This window comes from Eptatretus burgeri, chromosome 1 (assembly GCF_056783735.1).
Source record: "Eptatretus burgeri isolate ZD-2024b chromosome 1, Ebu_testis_v1, whole genome shotgun sequence".
Classification (NCBI taxonomy): Eukaryota; Metazoa; Chordata; class Myxini; order Myxiniformes; family Myxinidae; genus Eptatretus; species Eptatretus burgeri.
This window is the reverse complement of record NC_140961.1, coordinates 50,118,851-50,146,521: the sequence shown is the minus strand read 5'-3', so window position 1 is coordinate 50,146,521 and position 27,671 is coordinate 50,118,851. Positions and strand designations below refer to the sequence as shown.

At 43.9% G+C, this 27,671-nt stretch overlaps 1 protein-coding gene across 3 annotated transcripts in view; it reads right to left on the bottom strand.

Annotated features, from left to right (window-relative positions):
* LRP2 (LDL receptor related protein 2) overlaps positions 1–27,671 on the bottom strand; it is a 350,948-nt gene that overhangs the window by 156,977 nt on the left and 166,300 nt on the right. For all 3 annotated transcript variants that reach the window (XM_085883670.1, XM_085883668.1, XM_085883669.1), the window contains exons 43-47: positions 23,325–23,483; positions 21,733–22,022; positions 19,662–19,865; positions 7,896–8,138; positions 4,110–4,235 (exon numbers count right to left, since the gene is read on the bottom strand). In XM_085883670.1, coding sequence (XP_085739796.1) covers positions 4,110–4,235; positions 7,896–8,138; positions 19,662–19,865; positions 21,733–22,022; positions 23,325–23,483 — 1,022 coding nt within the window. The remainder of the gene's footprint in view (positions 1–4,109; positions 4,236–7,895; positions 8,139–19,661; positions 19,866–21,732; positions 22,023–23,324; positions 23,484–27,671) is intronic.

Below are 27,671 nucleotides of genomic sequence, written 5' to 3'. Positions count from 1 at the left end.
TAGAAATAATTACTAGATGGAGATTTGGATGAAAGGGCACACCATGTGCGTCCCGTACGATCCTGCGGTGGAAGTTGTTGAGGTTGTTTTTTCCATCGTTTAGTTGGTTATTCCTTTTGCCTCCGCGAGAATATTCATACCATTGAGGATGTTGCTGTGGTTTTCAGAAGCGGCTGTCTGGGTGCGTTGCCTGCTTGAATATATTTCAGGAATAAGAGGAAAACAGTTGGAATGAAGATAGAGATATAATTTGACCTAACTATGAGACCCACACAACACACTTCGTCACATTTGACGCATTAGACATGAGGGAAAGGTCTAACTGCACATATATTAATGAAATAACTGTCTGGGGATTACTGTATGATGGATGCCATTGCCTTAGAGGCATGCGGTTTCCAGAACCACAAGAACATATCCCGAAACATGTGGAGTGTGACAAGCACTCCCCCAATCTACACCAAAGCGTCACCTCCAACCCAGAGGTCTCGGCCCAGTGACTAAGCCAAACAGACAAAGATTACATGGTGAACATCAGTTAAACATCAAACATAGCTGCTTATCCGGATTTCGGGTTTGTTTGCCCTCATCAGGATGGCATAGCGATAAATATCTAACCAATGATGACCATATCTGTCGTTTGTACATCAGACACACTTCCTGACTGTTATGGTGAGCATCACCATGGATTAATTATGTTTCACACAGTAAAAACAGATGACAAGGAGGGCTATCCATTTGTCCATTAGCTGTTACGCTGATTGGCTGCGTGAGGCTAGGTGCAATGTGATTGGCTCCTGGCACGATTATCGTTTCGGCTTATTAAAAGCTGATATTCGAAATCTGATTCCATATATGATTATTACAACTCATGGCTGAAATAATTGTCAAAACCTAGAATTAAATGACATGAAAATTAGGAAAAAGTTTTGTTTTCTCACCCGATATAATTAATTAATACACCCACGTGAGGTAAGGTAAAATGGTGCCAAAATTCATGTTTTCACTCTTTTAAAGGTAACTAGCATAACCCGTGCTCTGCGCGACATGTTGGGGTGGGTGTGTTTGAGAAAGGAACTGATGCAGAGTATCAGTAGTAATTTTACTTTAATGCAGTAAGTGGAATACGATTTCACTGTTTCAGAACCATTTTCTTTACTTTTTGTTGTACCATGCACCTCATATGGTCTTTGAGATAATGCAAGCCGAATATCACGTTACTCGAGCGCAGAACAAAGTCGAAGATAGCGCGACATGAAACCACAAACTCGGAAATAATATATAAGATGATTGTACGTCTGATTTTATATTTTTAACGTATAAATACAACATGGAATCTCAGTTTGTTTATTAAAAGTGCATTATGATACGACCTGACTGACCAGATGACCTCGAGGTATGCACACTCACCACTAAGCTGTCTCACCTGGGTTTGAATCCCGACCCAGGTATAAAATGCCATCCTGGTGTTTCACAAACTGAGTGAATCATCAATGTGTGTGTGTGTGTCATCCCTCCGATATTTGTTAAATTGTGCGTCCTGTCTTCCGACATTAGTTGGAATTAGTTGGTGGACTTTAAGATTCCCACAGTGTCCTTCACAAAGAGTGGGCGAGCTATCGCCAACAGCATACAAATTCATGCCTGAACTACTACTGGAAAGGCAATGGCAAACCATCCAGTATAATCCTTGGTCAGGAAGCTGCTTCCACAGCACAGATCCTCAGTAATGAGTCTGGTACATCAAATCTAATAAATAAAAGTAACAACTGAATAACGAATGTGAAAAAATAATGAAGATGAGATCAAGGCAGTTTAAACAGGATCGAGCGTAGATATATTATAGAGAGGGGGGAGGGAAAGAGGGGTGGAGGAGGGAGTGAGAGGAGAGGGTGGGAGTGGGGGAGGGAGAGAGGGGAGTGGGGCAGATACAAGGAAGTGGGGAAGAGACAGGGGAGAGAGGGAGAAGGAGGGGGGATGGAGAGGAGGGAAGTGGGGGAGAGACATAGTGGGGGAGGGGGAGGGAGGAATGAGGTGAGGGTGAGGCACGCAGGGGAAATAGGGGAGGGAGAGAGAGGAGGGTAAAAGGGAGGGGGTATAGAGAGGGGGGAGAGGATGGGGATAGGGAGAATTGGGTATTGAAGAAGTTTCCTTCTGTATTCATCCTGTCCACCACCCCATTCTTCCCAACCCAATTGTTTGTCCAATTCTCCCTCCATTTTGTCCTTCAACTCCATTGTTGGTATCCCCCCTACTGAACAAAAAGACTTTTGTCCTGTTGCGTCATGAACCATTTAATGTTCTCGCTCTTCCACGAGTATACAACAAAAAACTGTCATAGGTTGGAAACCATTCATTGTACAGGCTTTATGGGCTAAATGGTCTCTTTCTGTGTTGAAGTTCCTTGGAAGGATATGTCATGTATTATATATTGTGAACCGTGGTATCTGCCCATGCGTTCCTCTGTCCCCCGTTTACGGCGGACACTTCTCGCATTGCATTTGAAAATCTCAACATTCACTTTTGAAATGACAGGAGAAGAGGCATCAGTAATGTTGATGCCAAATTATATTTTGCAACCAGGATATTTTGCATTCTTTTTAGACAAATCCAACCTCTGCCACCCTTTGTTGTACCAACATTTTGCAGTGGGTGGTATAAGTAGCTTAGAGCGTTGGTTCTGAGCAAAACCAAGATTGCAACACAATTGGCCTTTTTAAAGTCCATGAAATATTATTTAAATTGATACATTAACATAAACTTACCCATCACTGGGGACGGATACTCTTGCTAGCTTTTCTCGTCACTTGAGACAGGTACTCTTCTGAGTAACCTAATAAATGTCTTCCTTCATTCTCAGCCCTGCAGCTCATTATACCACAATGGCTGGTACACACTGGCCGGCCAGATCATGATGGTCTTTTTCACACGTGTGTGACACTTTTGTGATGGGAAGTCCTCACTCACAAAAAGGGGTATTTACGCATACTTTTTTTTTAAACTGACTATCCCGTCTACAAATTACATACGCTGCCTCAGCATCACATGTAACACAACGACTTACTCTGTCTGACAAGTCACTGTTACATAGCAATATGACCCATTCAAAAACACGTTATTTTTTCATTAAATCAGGTTTTTCTGACTTGTATAAATACAACTATTATTATTATTATTATTATTATTATTATTACTATTACTATTACTAGTAGTCGGCATCCACAACTATCCTTGATCATGTCGTGGAATGTTGGCCGAGGCCCTCTTATTATTTTTATTCCGCCTTCAATTTTTCATCTTACTCACTTTTAAATTCATTTTTTCCTCAACCGCTTGAGCAATTGACATGACACTTTCAACACAGGAGTGCCTACCCGTGGATAATTTAAAAAAAAAAAGCAAAGTGACACGATGATTGGATGGAAAATGCGGCCGGCATTCCAAAAAGTCTGCTTTCTGTCGGCATGAATTGTCGGGTGTTTCAAGGATCAGGAATAAACGGCTGCGACCTCACTTCACTTGGCCTCAATTTGGTCTCGTTCAAAAAGACAAGTTATATTTGGAGAACTGTCAGTGCAATGGGAGAAGAATGTCCAGCAAATTGGAATCTGAGTGCAGGGAAAAAAGGATGGCAAATTCAATGCATGATATTTGATGTGAGATAGAAAGGGTATGTAGATAAATCCTTTTAGCCTTTCTGTTTCATCTCAGGGTACATGGGAAGATGAAGAGGTAACAGTGCTGCAGACATATGCACCATCCCTTTTGGATCTATTGGAAATTGATTTCAAATCCTAACTAGCTTTTTATATGTTAATGTCCCATGCATATAATGGAAAACTAGTTTTCCTGAATGTTTTTGTTGGTCTGCGTCGGTTATCAGGGAGAACGATGGATTGAATCAAAATAATGTTGGTCAGAGTGGCTCATCAGCTTCTTCTTGCTTTCCACAGAGGTCACCATACTCCAATTGATGTTCTGTTGATTCAAGCTACACTTTTACATGTTTATACTGTAGTTTCATAACAATGTAATGTATAGGTTAAAAAACAATTATTTACGATCACAATATTACACAGATATTGCAAATGAAATCCAAAAAGACTTACGGCAGAATGTTGGATTCTCGTCACTCATGTCTCCACAGTCATTATCTCCATCACACAAGTAGGATAATAAGACACAAATATTTGTAGTTTCACATTTGGCATAATTTGCTGAGCATGTAACTTCAGCTGAAAAGAGAAATGTGTGGTAAGTTGCAAATACATAACCTGCTCCACCCTCGACTGCATATTTATTCATACAAAGTTACATTTTTATGGCCAACAAATAGCATTGTTAAAATTACAATGTGGTGATAGATAATGTATACACGTACAACCAAAATTTGCATTGCTCAATGATTATGAGCTGACTTTCCTCTGGAGTACAGTTTCCATTGGGGGCATAGCACGTCATGTAAATTGACTTGATGTGTGTGATCCATCCATTTGGACCACATTCTATGCAGAGCGTTGGTGCTGCCTAAGCAGTCTCCTTGGCTATTGGGCACAATCCTGGACAGGTTGCCACTCCGACACAGGTTACCAGCAAGGGGACACTCATTTTGCTGACCTCGGAAGGATGACAGGCAAGTCAACCCCAACTGGTATTAATTCAACAGCCGAGTGGGATTTGAACTCAGGATCCTTGGATCCCAAGCCCACCACCCTCACCATTAAGCCAATACCAGGCATTTATCCGATTGACCTCAAATTTAAAGAGGATTCATATTTCAGGTCACTGAATTCAACCAGCCAATTATTTTAGAGGTCAGTATGGACCAAAAGGTCATCATAGGCCAAAGGTCAACAACTTAGGTGAGATTTCTAAAATCCTCAATTTTCATCCGATTGACTTGAAATTTGAAGAGGATATATATTTCAGGTCAATGAAATCAAACTACCAATTATTTTTTGAGGTCAACATTGGCAATAAGGTCAACATAGGCCGAATTTCTAAAATTGCCAATTTTCATTCCATTTACTTGAAATTTGAAAAGGAGTTGCATATTTGGTCAATTAATTCAATCACCAATTATTGTTGAGGTCAAATTTGTTTTCTGGAGTTTGCAAGTATCATGCTTTGCACGACATCTTCTTGTTTGTCTGGTTTTTTGGGGGTTTTTTTGTACAATGTTGAGGTTTGTATGAGAGATAACATACAGAATGTACAACAAGAGTAGCAGGAGACAAGAGGGGCAGGAAAAGGAAGGAAGATATAGTGGGAAATAGACATGAGGAGATCTGTGGAAGGGAGAGGGATGGGGTGGGGTACACAGGGTAAACAAGATGGACACTGCAGGGACTTTCAGGAAGGAAAGCAGGGAATTTGAAAGAGGTGTGTTTGGGGTGGATTAACAGGGGTAGAAAAGATCATGGTTTTGGATGGGGGAAGATAAGAGATGGTGGTGAACTGCTGTTTTGAAGACCTGGAGGGAAGAGTGGGATTGAAAAGAGTGCAGGAGTTTGTTCCAAAGGCAAAAAAAAGAGGAATGAAAGAGTGAAGGTGAGCAGTGATTCATGGGTTGCTGGCGGACCTTGAGCACCCTGTGGAAATATAGGGGGGGGGACATATCACAGACAGAGCAGGGTGGTGAGGCAGGAGAGCAGACTGTAGAAGACAGAAAGACCACCGATCTGCTTGTGGTGAAAGAGTGAGAGAACCAAAGACTCAGTCTCATTGCAGGAGATACCAATTATCCGAAATTCCTTGGTTGCTCCAGCGTGAAGCCGAGAAAGGTGAGAGGTGGGAGTACCAACCCAGAGGGGAGAGCAGTACTCCGTCAGTCTGTGGACAAAAGCTTTGTACGTGGTCAGGTGCTCAGGTGGGCCGAGGAAGGACTGCACGACGGAGGATGCCCAGTCGGCAACTGGCTCTGGAGGCAAACTTGGAAATATGGCTTTCCCAAGAAAGATCATGGCAAATAGTGAGACCCAGAAGCTTGAATGAAAGGACTTCTTCAAGAGGATTGTTGAGAAAGTAGATTAGGGGAGGGGGGGATGGATTCGGACGAAACTTGGTGGACAGGTTGGGTGTGTGACCATGACAAATTGATTCGATTTGGTTCCAGATGTTCCTTTCGGAGAGACATAGTGAGAGTGTGGGATGTCTCAGGATTGAAATACATGTTCCATGTGTTGGACCAGCTTGTGATTTTATCTCGATCTTCAGATACTGAAGAGGCTACTGCTTGCCGATCTGAGGGATAACGGAGGTATGGCAGAGGGTGGAGTGTGTTTGTCTGTGTAGAGGATATCTCAAAAAGTTGTGCACGGATTCGGACGACACTTGGTGGACACATTGGGTGTGGACAAGGAAGAATTGTTTCAATTTTGGTGAAGATCCGGATCCGGATCCAGATCCAATAATTTTTTCTTCACCATTGAGAGATCGGGCTAAACTAATATACAGCATGATATCTCAAAAAGTTGTGGATGGATTCGGACGAAACTTGGTGGACAGGTTGGGTGTGTGACCACGACAAATGGATTCGATTTGGTGAAGATCCGAATTCGGATGTGGATATGAGAATTTTTTAACTTTGAAAGTGATTCTTCACCATTGAGAGATAGGGCCAAAAACGATATATGGCATGATATTTCCAAAATGTATTAGGCCAGATATGTTCTCGTGGATCAGGCATTGCGTGACAGAGGTATGCGCTCTACCGAGTGTCCTTCTAGTAAGATGGTGTTTTCCTCAAGTTTAGTTTGAGTACAAAGCGGATGCGGATGGGCTTTGCATTTTGAGATGCCTTTCAGCTATCCCCACGCTTTCTGAAAAAAAAAAACGGAGGGTTGCTGTAATTGGCTGTGTCTGTCTCTCTTCCTGTACTTCGATCTGTCTGTCTATCTGTCTGTCCGTCCATCAGGCTATCTCCTCCTAAGCGGTTGGGCAGGAATTCACCAAACTTGGTAGTTATGATCAACACATGGCATGAAGGTGCAAGAAGAGTATAATTTTTGGCCCCATCCTCTGGGGCAGGGTCAAAAGCTCAAAAGCTCAAATTCCGAAAAATGTAATTACAAAAATGCAATCAAAAGGTCAAAATCAAAACGAGAAAAATTTTTTTTCACTCAAAATTTGATGTTGGGTCATTCCTGGTGGAACTTATTTCGACTCATGCTTTCGGCGGGAAGCATGGGGAATTGCGATGGCATGCCATCAACTTTGCTCTAATTCAACACTTGTAATGAGTGGGATGAAAAAAAAGGAGGGATTAAAAAAAAGAACTGCTCGTGATTGGTAAATTCCACAATTATAAATGAACACACCACCAACTAGGAGAGATGATGCCCATGAGCAAGACCAAATATTTGCAAGATGCTTCAGACTATGCAAAGTGGTTATGATGCCTTCAGTTTTGGATAAAAAGATGGCTTATACGACACAAATTGGAGTAAAATGGTCCAAATGTATTATGTTGCAAATTCACTTCGACATGATCATCCATTAGATATGCCAATGTGGTGCACCCATGGATTTGATGATGCAATATATGCAAACTGCATTACATCATCTTTCACATTTAAACTAAAAAGTGAAGAATGATGCAGATAGTGTTGATTTAGGAAGTTAGGCAGGCTACAGAAACATGACATGTTTAAACAAGCTTATTTTACTGTTCTCAAACAGATAATCAATCACATTAAGCGAGAATGTGGAAATCTCAAGAACCCATGGCGTGAACTACCTGTTTAAAGCACAATGGATGAGTGTCATATACATTTGTTCCTGATGAACATTCAATAAACAATGCAGAGAAGGCAGATGGGGAAAGGAAAGTGGAGTTACATAAACTTTAATACATCTTAGAAGCCTGTGCAATCTGGAGACAAATTTTGACTCACGGCAGTGCTGTTCATCTGACACTTTTTCGTCATGGCAGTTATTGAATCCGTTGCACAAGAAGTATCGAGAGATGCAGCGACCATTGCTACAAGTGAACTCGGTTGTTGGATTACAAGTGGGGAATGTGCAAGCAACCTCATCACTATCATCACCACAGTCATTATAGTGGTTGCAGCGTTTACTGTAAGGTGTGCATCGGCCATTTGCACATGTGAATGCCGTTGGCAGACAGGTATGGAACACTGTGGGGATTGATAAGGGAGCAATAACAACAATACTGTAATTGAAAACTTTAGCACTAATGTATAAGTACAGGGTGGCCGAAAAGTCAGTTTTCGAAATGATTACCGGTGTGTTTATTTCCATTAAAAAAACAATAATCAGATTATAATTTAGATGCGAGAAACAAAGGCATAAGTCGATAGGGGAGAGCAGTATTTCACTGAGCTACAGACAAACACCTGGCAGGTCATAAAAAGTTAAGATTCATCAGGGAAGAATTTGGTGTGACAGAAGATTCCAAGTCAGCAGTTGACCTTAAAGGTGAGCTTGAATGCATCGTTTTTCCAAGGAGGTCGTGACTCATGGTTAGGCCCTGAAGCTCAACATATGGAACGCTGTCCAATTATAATTAATTGTAGAAATATGTAGGTATCTTTATGAGTTGATTCCTCCATAGAGACAAAGTGAGATTTTGAGATTTGTGCTGATTGAATGACACTATACTCCATTTCTTAGACCAACATTTTATCTCCTTCACAGGTCATCAGAGAGGGAATCAGCAGTTGCTGTCCTGTTTTGAGGATGTGGCATAATCTAGACCTATAAAAGGCAGAAAAAAATCTCTGTCTCCCTCTCTGTCTGTCTCTCTTTTTCTTTTTCTCTGTGTTCTATGCACATCTGTCTTCAGATGACATTGATCTTCAGCTTTCAGTCCTCTCAATCAAGCATTGCAGTGTGCAGTTCCTCTGTCTCCAGGCCCATATCCTTCTTCAACATGTTGATGCAGATGGAAAATGGTCTGCCCCGCTTTGGCCTTCCAGGTTCAGGTGTCCAGAGTATAAGATTGGAAACAGGTTAGTTTTTGTGGTGGTAGCAGTGGGCAGCAATTCTAATGTCTTTTGATTGTAACCGACAGCCTTGGAAGAGAACAATCGAGCTCTTTATTTGTCCTATGTTCAGACCAATGGACATTGAAAGCTGAACGAAGAAGTCGAGACACATTTATCAAGTTCCCTCTCTTCGGTCACAATGAGGGTTCATATGCTTCACTTTGAACATGGATCAAGTACATGCACCCGATGTCAGATTCTTGGCCATGTGTGCTTCTCAAGACTAATATTAACCATAATTCATGAGTTTGAATGTGTGTAATTCATTAAATTGTTCTGGTTCAAGCTACTAGTGGAGCGGAGTGTAAACTCTCTGAGCATAACTCAATATATGAGGTGAACTGATGTGGTATTGCACTTATGTGATATATTCATCTGTGCTACTATATTGACATAGATGTAATACTGGTGTATTACCATTGTGGCAAGAATGAATATTTGGATAGGTTATGCTTCCCCTGCTTTGCAACATTATAATATTGCATCTGTATGATATTGTTGCGGTTGAGGAAATTTGCAAACCACCATTCAGGTCCCGTAGGTGAGATATCTCTGTAAGTACATGTGTAGTTAGCCCCAAACCCGTTGTTTAGAGGGAATAAATGTGATTCATTCGGGCTGCGACCCTTTGAGATAGCCATTTTTCTGTTCTATCTTTATTTTGAACCAACCACATCTCAACCGCCATCACACAACAACCAGCAACCGCAACGCCGCTTCACAACAACAACAATGCCAACAGCCACGACCTTTACCTTCACAACTTGCTCCCGCAAACATCGCATCACCGCCATTCCAAACGTCGCCATGGCCATAAACCACCACAATAAACCCTCCACCACCTTAACCTCTCCTTCTGCAGCCATTCCCGCACCACTCGTGAGCACCGAGCGTCAGGCTGTCCTGGACTCGTACGGGACGCGCGCTGAACCATGAGTGCAAAGTGCGGCCTTTCCGAGGAGAATTCGGATCAGGAATGATACACGCCCACTTCTGATCCGTCCAATCAGCAAGCGCGGGGTGGTTTGGCCCCGCCTCCAGGCGCGTCGGAGTAGAATCGGGATATGCAAATTCTCGGATCAGGGGAGACTCACGCCCCTTTTCCTCCGTCCAATGGGCGAGCGTGGCTCCACCCCCGAGCTCGTTCTGATCCAGAAATTTGCATATGGGTTCTCCTGCCGGCCTATAAAGCGCTGAGCGCGGGGCGAATCTGGAGTCAGTCAGTTTGAGAAGAGTCAGTCTGGAGAGGTCGGAGAGCCGAGTGGAGCTCGCAGTCTGCCGGGGTTCAGAGTCTGTCGCGGAGCTGCAGAGAGAGGAAGCCTGGAGCGCGGTCGAGTCAGTTTGAGCACAGAGTCGGCCTTGGAGGAGCGGGGAGTGAGTCGGGAGGCGAGGGCGTACGGGTGGTTTGCTGCGGTCGGCTGAGGAGAGTTGGGGAGGAGACCGAATAGCTCGGGTCCGAGGCAAGGAAGACGGCGGTCGGCGACGAGCTCGCAGTGGAATCGCTCGTCGCGGGACCCAAGCAAGCCAGCTATCCTCTTTCCCCAGAGCATCAACAATTCCCCCCTTTTTTCCCCCGCGCTGAGATAGTGCGAAATGGGGGGGGGGCGTTCCCACCCCACTCCAAGCAGTGACAACGAAACCCGCAAAGGAGCGCGGAGTCGGGGCGCCGCCGTGCCACCACATTGGCGGCTCATCACAAAGACACGGGGAGGATCCACCCGGTCTCGCGGACCTGACCTCTCTTTCAGGTCCCGCGCAAATATTGGCCCACAGGCCCCGTCTGCCCCCTTGTCTTTGAGGGTGGCCCTTTTCTTTTGCTTTTGAGTAAATGTGTTGTTGGCACCGTCTGTAAAGTAAAACTGTAAGTGTTGCCGTGTGCTCGCGTAGTCGGTTGTAGATCTGCATTGTTGTGTTTCTTTTGTAGCATTTGCTGTAGGTGCATAATTGTTGTAATTGTATATGTGTGCTCTCCGTGTGCTGCGGAATAAATGTGCATTATGTTGAACTGTTTTCCCGTTTCGCTTCGTCTTTTCTTTAATTGAATCGCCATCTTGCTTCACATAAAGGGTTGGTAGTGGGCTGAATACGCCCGATAATTAATCGAACCGTCGAGGCCGACGATAACAACGCTCGGTTATCCCGCTAGTACGGAACGGGTCGCTTAAGCGGCCCGTGTCCGGAGTCGACCTGCGGCGAGGTGCGATCGCCCGGTCTTCCCTTTGCGTGGGTACTTAGGTAGGTCGAATTTGGCGAACAACCCTATCCCACGCGAGGGGCCGATTGGCTCGACCATGGTGAGGCCGAAAGGCCCACCCGTGACTAGCTCCCGGCGTTAGTCCGAGAGGGTCACGACAGAATTGTTCGTCCGGTGGGCGACGTGCCGCGATTCGAGTTACATGGCCGTTCGCACGCCGGCAGGCGCGAATTCGCAACAATATATTCACCTGTGCTAATATATTGATGCAGTTGTAATACAGGTGTACTGAGCTGTTGTTATCTCATTGATGTTTGCAGGAATTAATTAATGCATGGATTAATTAATGCCAATAAACCACACACAGAGAAACTCCAGCTCAACCTCAGACTCTTTGTTGTTGCTTATTAGCAACTTATGGAGGAGTACTGATGGCGGGGGTGAGGGGGGCAGTTCTTCGCTGTCTATTTGGTGTCAGAAGTGGGATGTGTGGAGTATTTCCCTCGGAGGCAGGACTGTATTTCCCAAGCCGTCTCTGATACTTGATTGATGTCTTCCAAGTGGATGCATGGATGACAAGATTCTGTGTTTCGTGGATGATATTGTGCTGACTTGTGAAAGGCAAGACATAACTGGAACTTTGATTCTGCAAATTTTTGTAATGATCACGCTTATTTTGTTGCTGGTTGCACTGTTGTAATGCTAAATTGTTAACACTCGTCAGTAGATACAATAGCAACTGAAAAGGATATATCTGTGTTGGTAGCTGAGTTATACAACAACTCCGGGATCAGGTAAACTTTGTCAAACGCAGCCACATTGCATGCCTTGCTAGGTGGAATTGGTAAAGGAAAGAAGGGCAAGAAAGCAAGTACGCCATTCGGACTGGGGGCTTGGGATCACACCTGTGATTAGGCCATGGCTACGCCGATAGAGAAATTGACAAAAGCCCCAATTTTAGGATCTCCTGACCAATCCGGAGATTTCATCTTGGACGTGGATACCAGTCATCTCGGGCTCAGCACAGTTCTATCTCAAGAACAGGAAAATGGACGTGTTGTAATCAGTTATGCCAGAAGATCTCTATGATCGAACAAATGTAACATGGAAAATTATAGTAGCATGAAACTGGAACTGTTAGCCTCGAAGTGGGCAGATTCAGACAAATACAGAGAGAAGTTGATCGGTGCAAATGTACAATATTCACTAAAAACAACCCACTGTGTTACATTCAAACCACAGCAAAATTGGGTGCAACTGAAATAAGATGGGTTGGTGAATTAGCTCAGTTTGAATTGAAAATTAGGCATCGATCTGGAAAAAACTAGCAGAAATGAAGACTCTCTTCGTAGAAAGGTCAAGCACACTGAACACACCAGAGAATCATAGACTCGAAGAGACACCGGTCACCGGTGATGGGTGGAATTAATCATCCTCTCTTCCGAATGAGCTGTTAACCAAAATCTCTGAACTAGTGGAGGAAGTTTGGCTCGAGGAAACTCAAGCAAGACCTCTTACAATATCTCCCGAGCCTGTGGTGTCGTCAAAGTTACCTCATCTTCCTTCAACAGATCTTCGCAACATTCAAAGGAGCAATCCAGACATCAGCTGTATCTGCATATTTGAGGATCGACAACGATTCCCATCAAGGAGACTACTGTTTGTTTTTTGAACTCAGCATACCTAAATGCTTCTAAAAAGCATGGATTTTGGCTGTGAACACAATTACCTGCATCACTTTAAATATGCACATATCAGCAGACTTTGCCAAATCAAATTTGCAAAAAATAAAATTGTGACATGAAAGATAAAATTAACAAGTCACCAGAACTTTGAGGAGGGAGACAGGTTGGGGAGTTCAGCCTTAGCTAGTCTGAGGATGTTTGCTGATTCACCTGATGAAAGAAACCTCACTTGTTGCAAGCCATTCAAAATGACTGACAGTTGATCTCAGTCAAGGTAGCCTTCCACGATGAGAAAACAAGTTGCTTTATCTAAAACTATCTCACCACAGAAATCAATGTGCCAGGGTCTGTCGGATGGATATGATGCACTACATGGCCAAAAGTATGTGGACACCCCTTCCAATTAGTGGATTCGGCTATTTCAGCCACAGCCATTGCTGATAGGTGTGCAAAATCAAGCAAACAGCTGTGCAATCTCCATAGACAAACATTGGCAGTAGACTGGGCCGTACAGAAGAGCTGAGTGGCTTTCAACGTAGCACCGTCATAGGACGCCACCTTTCCAACAAGTCAGTTCATCAAATTTCTGCCCTACTAGAGCTGCCCTGGTCAACTGTAAGTGCTATTATTGTGAAGTGGAATTGTCTAGGAGCAACAACAGCTCAGCCGCGAAGTGGCAGGCTACATAAGCTCATAGAACGGGACCGCCGAGTATTGAAGCGCGTCACGTGGAAAAATTGTCTGTCATCGGTTGCAACAATCACGACCGAGTTCCAAACTGATTCTGGAAGCAACGTCAGCCTTAGCACTGTTCGTCGAGAGCTTCATGAAATGGGTTTCCAGGGCCGAGCAGCCGCACACAAGCCTAAGATCACCATGCGCAATGCCAAGCGTCGGCTGGAGTGGTGCACAGCTCACCGCCATTGGACTCTGGAGCAGTGGAAATGCGTTCTCTGGAGTGATGAATCACGCTTCGCCATCTAACAGTCTGACGGACGAATCTGGGTTTGGTGGACACCAGGAGAACGCAACCTGTCCGAATGCATAGTGCTAACTGTAAAGTTTGGTGGAGGAGGAATAATGGTCTGGAGCTGTTTTTCATGGTTCGGGCTAGGCCCCTTAGTTCCAGTGAAGGGAAATCTTAATGCTCCAGCATACAATGACCTTCCAGACAATTCTATCCTTCCAACTTTGTGGCAACAGTTTGGGGAAGGCCCTTTCCTGTTTCACCATGACAATGCCCCCGGGCACAAAGCGAGGTCCATACAGAAATGGTTTGGTGAGATCGGTGTGGAAGAACTTGATTGGCCTGCACAGAGCCCTGACCTCAACCCCATCGAACACCTTTGGGATGAATTGGAATGACAACTGAGAGCCACATCTAATCGCACATCAGTGCCTGACCTCAATAATGCTCTTGTGGCTGAATGGAAGCAAATCTCCACAGCAATGTTCCAACATCTTGTGAAAAAGCCTTCCCAGAAGAATGGAGGCTGTTATAGCAGCAAAGGAGGGGACCAACTCCATATTAATGCCCATGATTTTGGAATGAGATGTTGGACGAGCAGGTGTCCACATACTTTAGGCCAGGGGTCGGGAACGTGTGGCTCGCGAGCCAGGTATGGCTCTTTTGATGATTGCATCTGGCTCGCAGATAAAATTGGAGTTTGAAACTTAGAAAGCCCAATATTTCTCGCAGAAGCTTTACCTATAGTTTGAATGGTGTCATGCTTCATTCACGTGCAGGGCTGAACTTGGCAGAAGGAGAGAAGAAAAAACACCTCCGAATTGTCTGAAGCGGTTTTTGTTTCGTCCAGTCATGCAGCCGACGAGAGTAGTGATTTCGGTTCCTCCAATGACGTGCCGCCGCCGAGATGCATCACGGAATTCATCTCGACCAATCACGCGCCACCGCTGAGGCGACTCGTGATTTCGGTTCCTCCAATGACGTGCCGCCGCCGAGACGCGTCACGGAATTCATCTCGACCAATCACGCGCCACCGCTGAGGCGACAGCATCCCAGAGTCGGCCGGCCGTGCCGCACCTCTCGAGTATGTCAGCCCGTGCGCAGGCCAGCCAGACTCACTTGGGTCAACATCTTCCTCTCTCTCATTTGCTCAAAGCTAACCCTTCGACGAAGAAGATGGCGAAAAGAAAAAAAGATGAGGAGTATCGTACATTTCAGGACGAATGGGCCGAAGAATTCGCCTTTGTGGAGAGAGCAGGTTCTGTGGTGTGTCTAATTTGCAATGACAAAATTGCATCGATGAAACGGTCGAATATAAAGCGGCACTTCGACACGCGCCATGCTACCTTTGCATCAAAATACCCTGTGGGAGACAGCAGAAAGAAAGCGTGCCAAGAGCTACTGAGCAGGGTACAAGCCAGCCAGCAGCAACTCCGCGTATGGACCCGGCAAGGTGACTATAATTCCGCCAGCTTTGCTGGATCTTTAGCAATAGTGAGGAACGGAAAACCATTCACAGATGGCGAGTATGCAAAAACGTTCATGCTGGATGTCGCCAATGAACTTTTTGATGATCTTCCGAACAAAGACAAGATAATCAAAAGGATACAAGACATGCCTCTGTCGGCAAGAACTGTTCATGATCGTACCATCATGATGGCAAACCAAGTGGAGGAAACGCAAGTGAAGGACATAAATACAGTGCCGTTCTTTTCCCTGGCTTTGGATGAGTCAACAGACGTAAGCCATTTGTCGCAGTTCAGTGTGATTGCAAGATATGCTGCTGGTGATACACTGCGTGAAGAAAGTCTTGCTGTTCTGCCAATAAAAGGGTCCACAAGAGGTGAGTATTTATTCAAGTCTTTCATGGAGTTCGCTCAAGAAAAAAAATCTACGAATGGATAACCTTATCTCGGTGTGTACTGATGGTGCTCCGTGTATGGTGGGGAAAAACAAAGGATTTGTGGCGCTTCTCCGTGAACATGAAAATAGACCCATCCTAAGTTTCCATTGCATTCTACACCAGGAGGCACTTTGTGCTCAGATGTGTGATGGGCAGCTTGGCGAAGTGATGTCGCTGGTCATTCGTGTGATCAACTTTATTGTTGCCCGAGCCTTAAATGCTCGCCAGTTTAAAACACTGCTGGATGAAGTTGGAAATAACTATCACGGTCTGCTTTTGCACAGCAATGTGCGTTGGTTGTCAAGAGGGAAGGTGCTTAGCCGTTTTGCGGCTTGCCTGAACGAAATCCGGACTTTCCTTGAAATGAAAGGGATTGAGCATCCTGAGCTAGCCGAAACTGAGTGGCTCCTCAAGTTTTACTATCTCGTGGATATGACTGAACATCTGAACGAGCTCAACGTGAAAATGCAAGGCATTGGAAATACAGTGTTATCCCTTCAACAAGCCGTGTTTGCTTTTGAAAACAAGCTGGAGCTCTTTATCATGGATCTTGAAACAGGTCGTTTACTACATTTTGAAAAACTGAGACAATTTAAAGATGCATGCACAGCAAGTGAGCCCACTCAAAACTTTGATCTCCACCAGTTAGCTGGCTTCACATCCAGTCTCCTACAGTCATTCAAAGCACGCTTTGGAGAATTTCGTGAGCACACTCGTCTTTTTAAGTTCATCACCCATCCAAACGACTGTTCACTGAACACAGCCGACCTGAGTTACATTCCTGGTGTCTCCGTCAGAGATTTTGAAGCAGAAGTGGCTGACCTGAAGGCCTCAGACATGTGGGTAAATAACTTCAAGTCACTGAATGAAGATATGGAAAGAATCGCACGACAGAAAGTGGAGTTGGCGAGCAAGCACATGTGAACAGAAATGAAAAAACTTCAACCCGAAGACGAACTGATTATCAAAACTTGGAACGCGCTTCCTGTCACATACCACACACTGCAGCGTGTGAGTATTGCTGTATTGACCTTGTTTGGATCTACGTATGCATGTGAGCAGTCATTCTCACATCTTAAAAACATCAAGTCCAACCTACGATCACGTCTAACGAATGAAAGCCTCAACGCTTGCATGAAGCTTAACCTCACCAAGTACCAACCAGACTACAAAGCCATCAGCAAATCCATGCAGCACCAGAAGTCCCATTAATGGTGAGTATTATAACAACATTATTTAAAAGAATAAATTCAGAGGCTTATTATACTAACATTTAGTTGAATTCAGTCTTAAAATATATTATATGGCTCTCACTGAAATAGATTTCCAAATATTTTGCTTTAATGGCTCTCTGAGTCAAAAACGTTCCCGACCCCTGCTTTAGGCCATGTAGTGTAGCTGCAAATGAGACGGGATAAACTTGTGCATGAGATAGAGAGGTTTTTGTAAAGGTATTCCCAAGTCAATATAAGATTCAGATGAGGTTGAAGACCAGTCATTTTTCAAGAGGGCAGATGGCAGTCCCTGCCAGTCAGCTTGAGCTACCAGGCCAACTCGATGATGATATGATAGTTCCCTAATAGCAACCACGGAGTTTTAGACTTCAACACAAACAGTCTGAGGATTTGAAGGAGGCTGAGGAAGACAGGGAAGGTTGAATTAAATGTTAGTCATAACGAAGTCTAAGAGTGAGGTTGTACCAGGTGCAAAAGTTCTGGGTTGGAAATTTCACCAATTGAGCCAGACCCATGAAGTTATAGAAGGCCTTAGCTTCAATGTAACAGCAGGTCGTTGTAGAGCCAAACCCATCCAGCTGGTATGATGGCAGTTGAAATTTCTGCACATGAGGAACAGAGAGTTCTGATGAATGGTTCTTAGTTGATCCCAAGTAGCAGAAATAGAAGTATATATGGAATTCTAATTATCTCATGGACAGTACAACATACAGACAAACATCAGGCTGATATGTTCGAGCTTTGTCATGTAGTGGCCATTATATGTCCAGTTTTCAAACCATTTCTGCCGATGTGCCAGTGCAGGGAGTTTAAAGTGTGTTACATCTTTGACACGCTATCAGTTAAAAGCTAGATGTTGTGGTATTTGTGAATAAAGCATTAGTAAATGACTATAAATGAATGAGTAGAATTGATGGTTACATGTTATAAGTTTGCTGGAGCACACATCAGTGAATTATTAACTGCTTGATGTAATGAGCTAATTTTGACTGTAGATTGCAGTATTGTACTGTAAAGTGACTGGTGAGATTCGTGAAGGTGCTGGAACATTCTCAGATGAAACTTCCACTAAGGACTATGATACAAAAACGAGAGATGTTTATATCTCTCGATGGTACAGATGAAAACTAGAATTGCAGTTGCTGGAAGGCACGAGATTGTTCTGTGATACTATATAAACCCGTGAGAGGGAGGTGCAGAGATGGGTGACAATGTGACGAGTCTTGTGTTTCAATCAGAAACAAGTAGTTTCAAGTAGAAAATACCAGACCCTGTGCTCAATTTAACTTTGAGGAGGGAACGAGGTGTTAATGTCCAAAGTGGTTGTTAACGCGTGGAGCCGAATATAATCAGGTTGATTAAAACTCATTAAGATTGTGTTTCAGGAAAGAATTCCTTTGAGCTCTTCAATCATCCGATACATGCCACTGTGAGAGAGAACACCGTGACAAGACAATCATTCAACAGCCCTATTGGACGAGGTGGACACGCATGAGTTGAGCTGGCAGAACAGAGACACTGGGCGGAAACAACCCAACACGGGAAACGAAGTTGGACATTGTATGTGATTGTGAACTTCCTCATTTGACTTTGTATCTGTTTATTTGAAATACAAGTTTCAAAAACGTTACGCTGTTGATGTGGTCATTGCAACGTCTTTCAGAAGTCACAGACACCAACTGACAAAGATCCATTCAAGTGGTAGCCGAGCAGTATGATCATTCAGACGCGTGAAGTGCAAACCATGAATTGCAATCGTTAGAGAATGGACTGGGTTCGGCACCACAAACAACATGCATACACGAAAGGGAAGGAAACCCTAAGGTGCATGTACAGTACCCCCCTGACACACGCCATCATCAGCATCATCATCATCATAATTGTTCTTCTCATTCCTGAACAACACTTCACAGCTCACAATATCATTCCAAAAGCTCTACCAAAAGCTCAATATCAAGGTTACAATTAGCATCAGGCAATGCTGCTTTTACAGATGAGATAAAATGAACGATTGTTTGTTTCAATAAAACATCAGTCTGTCCTGAAATGGTGACAGGCCATGCTTTCCCTGAGTGAGAAGAAGCATTTGATGATGTCTTAATTCCACCCCAACCCCTCAATCAATCACATGCCATGAAACACACTCTGAAGGTTCATAGCATTGATTAAAATCGATCCATAGTCTTCAGATTCAGGTGCCAACCACGACCAAATTGCGTGGATTGGGGAGTCCCATTTTTTTTTTTACATCCTGATCATCATCCACATATCAGGCGGACCTTCAGACAGGCAAAAATGGATCCGTGTACTGCATTGCCCTCCTGTCCTTCACCAGTGATTTTCTACACGGGTAGATATAGAACCCTTAGATTTAGATTTGCCGTGTTCTCACTTTAAATGTTTAATGTCTTCGAACAAAATATTTAAAAAAAAAAACAAACAATAATTGCTTCTGCAGTAGAACCACAACACAATCATAAAGTATTAAAAGGATACACAATACTGTGCAAGTCTATTGTTGTGAAAGAATAAGCACCAACTACATGCCAAGGAGCACGCACGGGGTTGGTCGTCTCAAGGAAGATACACAATGGGCTAATTTAACTCGAGCATCTATACCCACTGGACATGAAGAATGTGTTGTTTTTTTTTAATGTGCAACTACTCACCACAAACTCTTTCAAGTTCATCACTGCCATCCCCACAATTGTTGTGATTGTCACACTTGTACTGTACTGATATGCAACGGCCATTCAGACAGGTGAATTGCCCACTGTCACAACGTTTGTCATTTTCCACCACACAATGCTTGCCATTATTGGCCAAATACCAGTTTTGATGTAATGGACACTGGCATTCGACTCCATTTGGTCCTGAAGAGGAAGGAGGCAGATCAGCCTGGACTTCATAATATACTCCCTTCTCTTTATTAAGTAGTGCTAATAAAGCATGATATGGCTTTGTGAATGTTCACTCAAATAACAGTACAATGGGTAAAAGAAGCACAATAATGGCAACACTATTGTTTTACATAATGTGGAAAACCAAGCAAAACAATGTGATACTAGAAGGGCATTCGGTAGAGTGCATACCTCCGCCACGTAATGCCTGATCCACGAGAACATATCGGGCCCGATACATTTTTGAAACATCATGCTATACAGTACTATATCGTTTTGGGCCTCATCTCTCAATGGTGAAGAATCACTTTAAAAATTAAATAATTCTCGTGTCCAGATCCGGATTCAGATCTTCACCAAAATTGAATCAATTCGTCCTTGCCACACACCCAACCTGTCCACCAAGTTTCATCTGAATCCGTTGACAACCTTTTGAGACATCGTGCTATATGTTAGTTTAGCCCTATCTCTCAATGGTGAAGAATCACTGAAAAACTTATCAGATTAGGATCCGGATTCGAATCTTCACCAAAACCGAATCAATTCTTCCTCATCACATGCCCAACATGTTCACCAACTTTTCTCCGAATCTGTCAAAAACTTTTTGAGATATCGTGCTATATATCATTTTTAGCCTTTCTCTTAATGGTGAAGAATCACTCAAAAAACTTCTAGTCGTCGTTTCCGGATCCGGATCGTCACCAAAATCGAATCAGTTCGTCCTTGTCACACACCCAACCTGTCCACAAAATTGCATCTATATCCGTACACAATTTTTGAGATATCCTGCACACAAACAAACAAACAGACAGAAAGGGGTGAAAACATAACCTCCTTCACCTTCGGTGGCGGAGGTAACTAGAGGGGCAGCACTCGGGAGAGTGCAAAACCTCCGCTGCCAATACTGCTGGGTCACTCAAGTGAACCTTATATCTTATTCATTAAATATGATGTCAACAGTGCTGACAGTTATAGTTCTTTTCTCTAACATTTTTTGGGGGGGCGGGTGGGGGGGGTTTGGAAATCACTTAAAAATGTAAAAATGCAAAAAAAAAGGTTTTTCTCAATTTTTTGGAGGGGGGGTTGGAAATCACTTAAAACATGTAAAAATGCAAAAAAGTTTTTCTCAAACAATTTTTTTGGGGGGGGGGTTGGAAATCACTTAAAATATGTAGAAATGCAAAAAAAAAATTCTCACAATTTTTGGGGGGTAACAATTTTTTTGGGGGGGGTTGGAAATCACTTAAAACATGTAGAAATGCAAAAAAAAATTCTCTATTTTTTTTGGGGGGTAACAATTTTTTGTGGGGGGTTGGAAATCACTTAAAACATGGAGAATTGCAAAAAAAAAAAATTTCTCTAACAATTTTTTTTTGGGGGGGGGGGGGTGGAAATCACTTAAAACATATGGAAATGCAAAAAAAAAAAATTTTCTCTATTTTTTGGGGAGGGGTAAATTTTTTTTGGGGGGGGGGGTTGGAAATCACTTAAAACATGTAGAAATGCAAAAAAAAAAATAATAATAATAATTTCTCTAACAATTTTTTTTTTGTGGGGGGGGGAGGGACCAAGTCCAAAATTTAATGGCATGATCCTTGGACCATACCTAACCCCCCCCCAACCAAGTTTCGTCGAAATCCGTCGAGGAGTTTTTCCGTAATACTGTTCACAAACAAACAAACAAACAAACAGAAAGGGGTGAAAACAGTAACCTCCATCCATCTTCGAAGATGGCGGAGGTTAATAAAATGTGTCATGGCTGCGTTACTAACAATTTCAGCTTCATTGCAAAAGAGAAGGCCACACAACAACAGTGTGCTCTTGTGATGTTGTTGCTCACCAGGCACACAAATATGGCTACAACCACCATTGAAACTATCACATGGATTGGAACAAAGCTCTTGCTTTTGTGCAGTCAAGGCATGAATGTCCATTGGCCTGGTTGGAAGGTGCTGCACCATGATGGTTAGATCATCCCCATCATGCCGACCAGCACGATATACACTCATGGTATTCCAATCGGTCCAGTAAATGTATTCCTGGTAAATTGTAAGGGCAAATGGGTAGATGACAGCTCCCACCACAACTTGTCGTTCTGTTCCAATCAGCGTTGCACGCTCAATCTTCTGCCTTTAAAAACAAAAGACAACACCACTTTGTTAGATTTGTCATAGTAAAGCCCAAGGAATGAAAAACAACCCACACTGAAACAATAGGAGGGAAGGATCAAGAATAGATATCATTCTGTTTACTTACCGCAATATTCTCAAGCCATCACCTTGCCGAGCTTTAAATTAACCTTCAAAAAGTCATACAAAACACTAAACTCAAAACAATTGCTTACTTCCCAACCCTCTAAAGCACTAAAGGTTGCTGATGGCAACTTAGCCCATCAGCAGCACCTGGCACCAATCAGCATTTTCATGTTTGTGTTTACAATATGTCCGTCTGGCATCTTATTCAGAAATGTAAATGGCTCATCCTTCATCACTCCATGACTGAGTCTAAAGACATTACAGATTGTAACAAAAATTTGTTCCAACAGCGAAAGGGCACAATGAGTCTCATTAAAAGGTAGACACCGACTCTCCTTTGTAATACTGATAATCAACAAATATAGAAGTCCCCAAAAATACAAATTTGGGACAATGCAGTGGCTACACAAACAACATAGCAGATCCATGTGACCAATGGTCATGTAAACATGGAGTTGTAGGATGACTTCAACAAATACAGTTATAAATGTGACAGCCATCCGAACACAGTTATGCAACTGAGGTCCAGAGAAAAGGAACAGCACAACCAACACGTAAACCCAAATATTGAGGCTGCCTCTAACCACAAAAGACTTTGATTGCCAACTTATGGTTTTGTCCATGCTCTATCCTTTTAAAATTCCTTGAAATGAATTGAGTTAATCCTTGAAATGTCAGTATCTCCTTCCTTCCCATGACCATTTGCATATTTCTATTGACGTTCTGTCGATGACATCCTTTTGGTACTTCACTATCATTTGAGATGCAAGGCTGACAAACGTTGATGTGGTCTAGTCATTTGAATGAATTGAGCAATAATTCCTCAGTCGAGGGATCAAAGTGGAAACTGAACACAACACTCTCAGATTATTAATATTATAGCATATTAGTCAAATAATCTCCAGCATTTTTACACTTCCTGTTGCACAAATCAAATCCCAGAAACACTCTGGACAACTTAAAGTACTCAGCATGTGTTTTTTAGGCTCTTTACATTTATGGACTCCTGCAAATGGTGGAAACATCATTACCTGAACAACATGAAGGTTCCTCAAAAAACCATGCATAACTATTTTTCCCCCAGTGTCCCTTAATGAAGGGCAAATAAGCTACAAAACCACATCAAAGCATCATAGAAAGAAGGAAAATTGTACATCATGTCATGTTGTGGACATACAAATAGGCATCAGCCCAGTACAGCATGTCACTCTCGTAGTCCAAAGTGAGGCCATTAGGCCAAACAAGGCTGCTGTTGATGATGGGAGTGCGGAAGTTTCCTGCGAGTGTGGCACGCTCTATTTTTGCTCTGGTGCTCCAGTCGGTCCAGTACATATAGCTGTAACACACAAAATATACAAACAGGTTGGTCACATTAATCTGGATCAAAAAGGAATTGATAGTATAGAATACCATCATTCTGGTTTATCACAAAGTAATTTGGACCTCATGATCAGCCATGATATTTCTTTGGCAAACCATATATCCAAGTTGGCCTCCTCCAAATATATATCCAAATCCAAGTTGGCGTCTTCCCATGGAAAGTCTGATCTTTTAGCAACATACACGGCCTTCATCTACAGCTTTATGGAGAACAACATTTCCATTTGGCCTGGTAACCTTGCCTCACATCTTGCACTACTGGGTGCTGTTAAAACCAAGGCCTTCAAAATCATTGGGCTCTCCCGTGAAGAAACTGAGTGTCTGGACATGTTACTCTCGCATTATAGAGAAGTTGGAAGCTCCTCTGTCTTCAATCGACTCCTTTTTGATCTTGCAAACCTTTGCTCTTTCCTTGCTCTTCCCACCTTCCACACCCTCACCCCTCCAAACAGGGTATACTTTTTGCAGTGCACACAGTTTGCCAGTAACCCATTTGAGTTGAAACTCCTAAAATCCAGCCTCACTGCTCATCTCCACTCATTTGTTCCTCTTTTTTTCTCCTTTGTGGAACTGACTTCTTCAGTCTGTTCAATCCTATTATCCCCTCCAGGGCTTCAGGATGGCTAGCCACCACCACCTCAGGTTATCCCCCATTCATACTTGTGATCTTTTCTCCCCTCATTAAGCCTCCCCAAGAACAGCCCTTTCTTACCAGTTCCTTGTGTTTTTTTTCCCCTCTCCTAAACCTCATTTTTATGTTTTGTTCTATTTCTGTTTCATCCTGTTTCTCTGTTCGTTCCCTTGCTGTGTTTGAGCTTGTACCAGCTTGTTTGCCAACTTACTGTGTCCTCCTCCACAACCCCCCCCCCCCCACTCACTACTTCATCTCATTCATCGCTTCATCATTTGTTCTTCCAAGAGTCTTTCTGTCGTGTCCCTCTCCCTTGCTGCTTGTGTGTTACTCTCCTTTCCAAGATGTTCTTGTTCTCTTCTTGTTGGTTTTGTATTTTAGCTCCTCCATGATCACTGACTTTGTATAGAAAAGGCACTGAAAGGGCATTTGGCCTATCTTTCCAATGCCATATCCACATAATTATTCTTATAAATCCACATGATTTTGATTCTAAATTTTTGGCAAAAGTAAATAGGCCATGGACTACTAAGGCTGCCTGTGTCCCACCATCCCTCCCTCCACCCCCCAAAAAACTCTGACACTATATTTATCTGATTCCCTATAGCATATCCTGAACATAAAATCAAATGTTAAAATTGCATAAGTTTGGAGGAACTTGTCATTTTGGCTCAATATTTAGAGGTAGGTCAGGCCAGATCACATCTGTGACTTGCTACAGGTACCATGTAAACCTGTACAAACCCGTTTCATGGTCAGGTTGCCGGCGACGAAACCGTCCCCTCCCCCACCAGGTTTTCTGGTGAGGAGGGTGTATGATATGGACACCCAGAATGATTAAAAACAAAAGCTGTCAAAGGGCGGAGGAGCTCCGTGTGAGCCAACTGCCATCCATTTTTAGTGCCCAAGTGTGTCTGCGGACGTCCTCCTGCAGTTGGGTTACTTTTTTTTAGGTTGGTGGCAGGATTTTCACTCTGGTCACTGTAAAGCCCTTCACTCTGCAAAACTCACCGGGTGATGGGATAGGGGCAAAGCCTTCGGGACCCCCACTCTTTGAAGATAGGAGGAAAAACATAGGGTAAACTTCCTGGGTCGGATTGTGGTGGTGTGTGTCAGGGTGGTGTTGAGGTGTCGTCCACCAGATGGCGGTCTCCTTGGGTTAACCTGAGGCGGTCCCTTTGGGTGGGTGCCTGGAATGTCCTATCCTTAAGAGAGGATGATCACCTGTCTCTGTTATCATCTCAGCTTAAGCGTTTGAACATCAGTATTGCAGCACTCTCTGAGGTTCGGAGACCGAATATTGGCGAGATAATGGTGGGTGGTTACACTTATTATATTGGTCTGGTCTCTCTGACAGTTACCATACCGATGGAATTGCTGCAGTTATGTCCAATAAGCTGACTCAAGTGATAATTGGGGTAACACCAGTCAATGAGTGCATTATGAGACGAAGGATTTGTCACTCCTTGGATGTCGTTTCCCTGGTCTCTGTTTATGCTCCGACTGAGACAACTGATCTCACCATGAAGGACGCATTCTATGCCACACTCAAGTCTATGGTTTACCAGTGCCCCATGTGCGACGGCCATCCGTTTCTAGTGCCCAACTGAAATTGGGGCAATTTGTCAAAGGGTGGAGGAGCTACTTGTGAGCAAACGCATATCCATTTCTAGTGCCCAACTGTCTGTGGATGTCTTCCTGCAGTTGGGTTACTTTGTTTTTTTTAGGTTGGTGGCAGGATTTGCACTCCAGCCACCGCTGAGCCGGTTGTCGGACTGAACTATACTTCTAGTCTAGGGGAATTTCACTGCATCGACTGGAACTGGTAGGGATGGTCATGAGACATGTGTTGGTCCCAATGAGTCTGGAACTGTGAACCAGAATAGAACGAAGCTCCTTGACTTTGCAATTAGTGATGGACTTAGGGTGACTGGTTCATGGTTTCCGCACACACAGACTCATCGCTGAACTTGGTATTCCAACACTGGTGGTGTGACAAAGGAGATTGAACATTTGCTCATTGATGATCACTGGAGGATGACACAGAACTGCATGGTCTACCAGAATGCTCAGTTCCTCAATACCAACGACAAGCGTGTTGTCGTAACTCTGAAGTTGCAGCTTAAATCCGGGAGAATGGTACCATCCCAACCTTGGCTGGATGTTGGCAAGCTCAAGGTTGAGAGGGTAGCTGAGGAGTGTGCGAATAGGCTGAGTGGGGACTTGGGGGATCTGGGTACTTTTGGAAATCCTGAAGAGTTGTGGGGTGCCTTCAAGACCACGATCCTTGATGTTGCCAGTGGATGTCTTGGAACTCATCGAAGGGCGAAGAAGAATTTTGTCTCTCAAGGGACACTGGATACCATTGAGCAGAGTTGCAGGGCAAGGCTTAATGGCAGAGCTGAGCTGTTCTTGGAGTTGAGGCGCAAAACTGTATGTGCGCTGAGGGTGGACAAGGAGGCCTGTGTGCGAGGAATCTGTGAGGAGCGAGAGCATCACATGTGGTTAAGTGATTCTTGGCCTGCTTACAGGAGAAGTTGCACATTGCATTCCTTTAAACCCGGCCCTCGGGGTACTACAGTTCGAGCGGAGGGTGGTGGGCTCTTGACAGAAGAGTCTGTTGTGAAGGCCCGCTGGGCCGGTTACTTTGAGCGGCTGTACCAGGCTGATCCACGAGCTGTTGTGTTGGATGTAAGGGGAATTACTATCCCCATTGCTGACGCTCCAACACAGGCTGCATATGGAAACACAGGCTGCATGTGGAAACACAGGCTGCATGTGGAAAGGAAACACAGGCTGCATGTGGAAAGGAAACACAGGCAGGGGTAAAGCTTCTGAGATCTGTGGCATCCATGCTGAACTTCTCAAGGCTGGTGGAAATGCTGCACTCGTGTCGTTGCATTCAGTTCTGTGCTCTGCTGGAACACAGGCATCATCCCAACTGACTGGAAGAGGGGCCTTGTTGTCCATTTCTGGAAAGGGATGGGTGATCGCCAGGACTGCTACAACTACCAATGGGCGATGCTGCTGTCAGTGCCGGGCAAGGTCTTTGCTCGGATAATTCTTGATAGGGTTCGCCACCATCTGCTTGAGCACAAGCACCCAGAGCAATCAGGCTTTGCACCAAAGTAGTCAACGATTGGCTGTACGCTTGCTCTTCGGGTCCTCACCGAACGCACACGAGAGTTTCAGCAGGGGCTGCTTGCAGCCTGTATTGATCTCTGCAAAGTATTTGATTCAGTGAATCCGGATGCCTTCTGGAGGATTCTTGGTCTTTGTGGGGTGCCACCAAAACTGATCGATCTGATGTCTGAACGATACTCTGGTACTGAGAATGCTGTGAAATTTGGTGATACCATCTCCCACTTATTCCCAGTTGTTACTGGAGTTTGTCAGGGGTATGTACTGGCCCACACACTTCTCATCGCTTGTATGGACTGGAATCTGGGGAGGATGTTAGAGAGATCAAGCTGCAGTGCATCGTTTGGGAACATAAAGATCTCTGACCTTGAT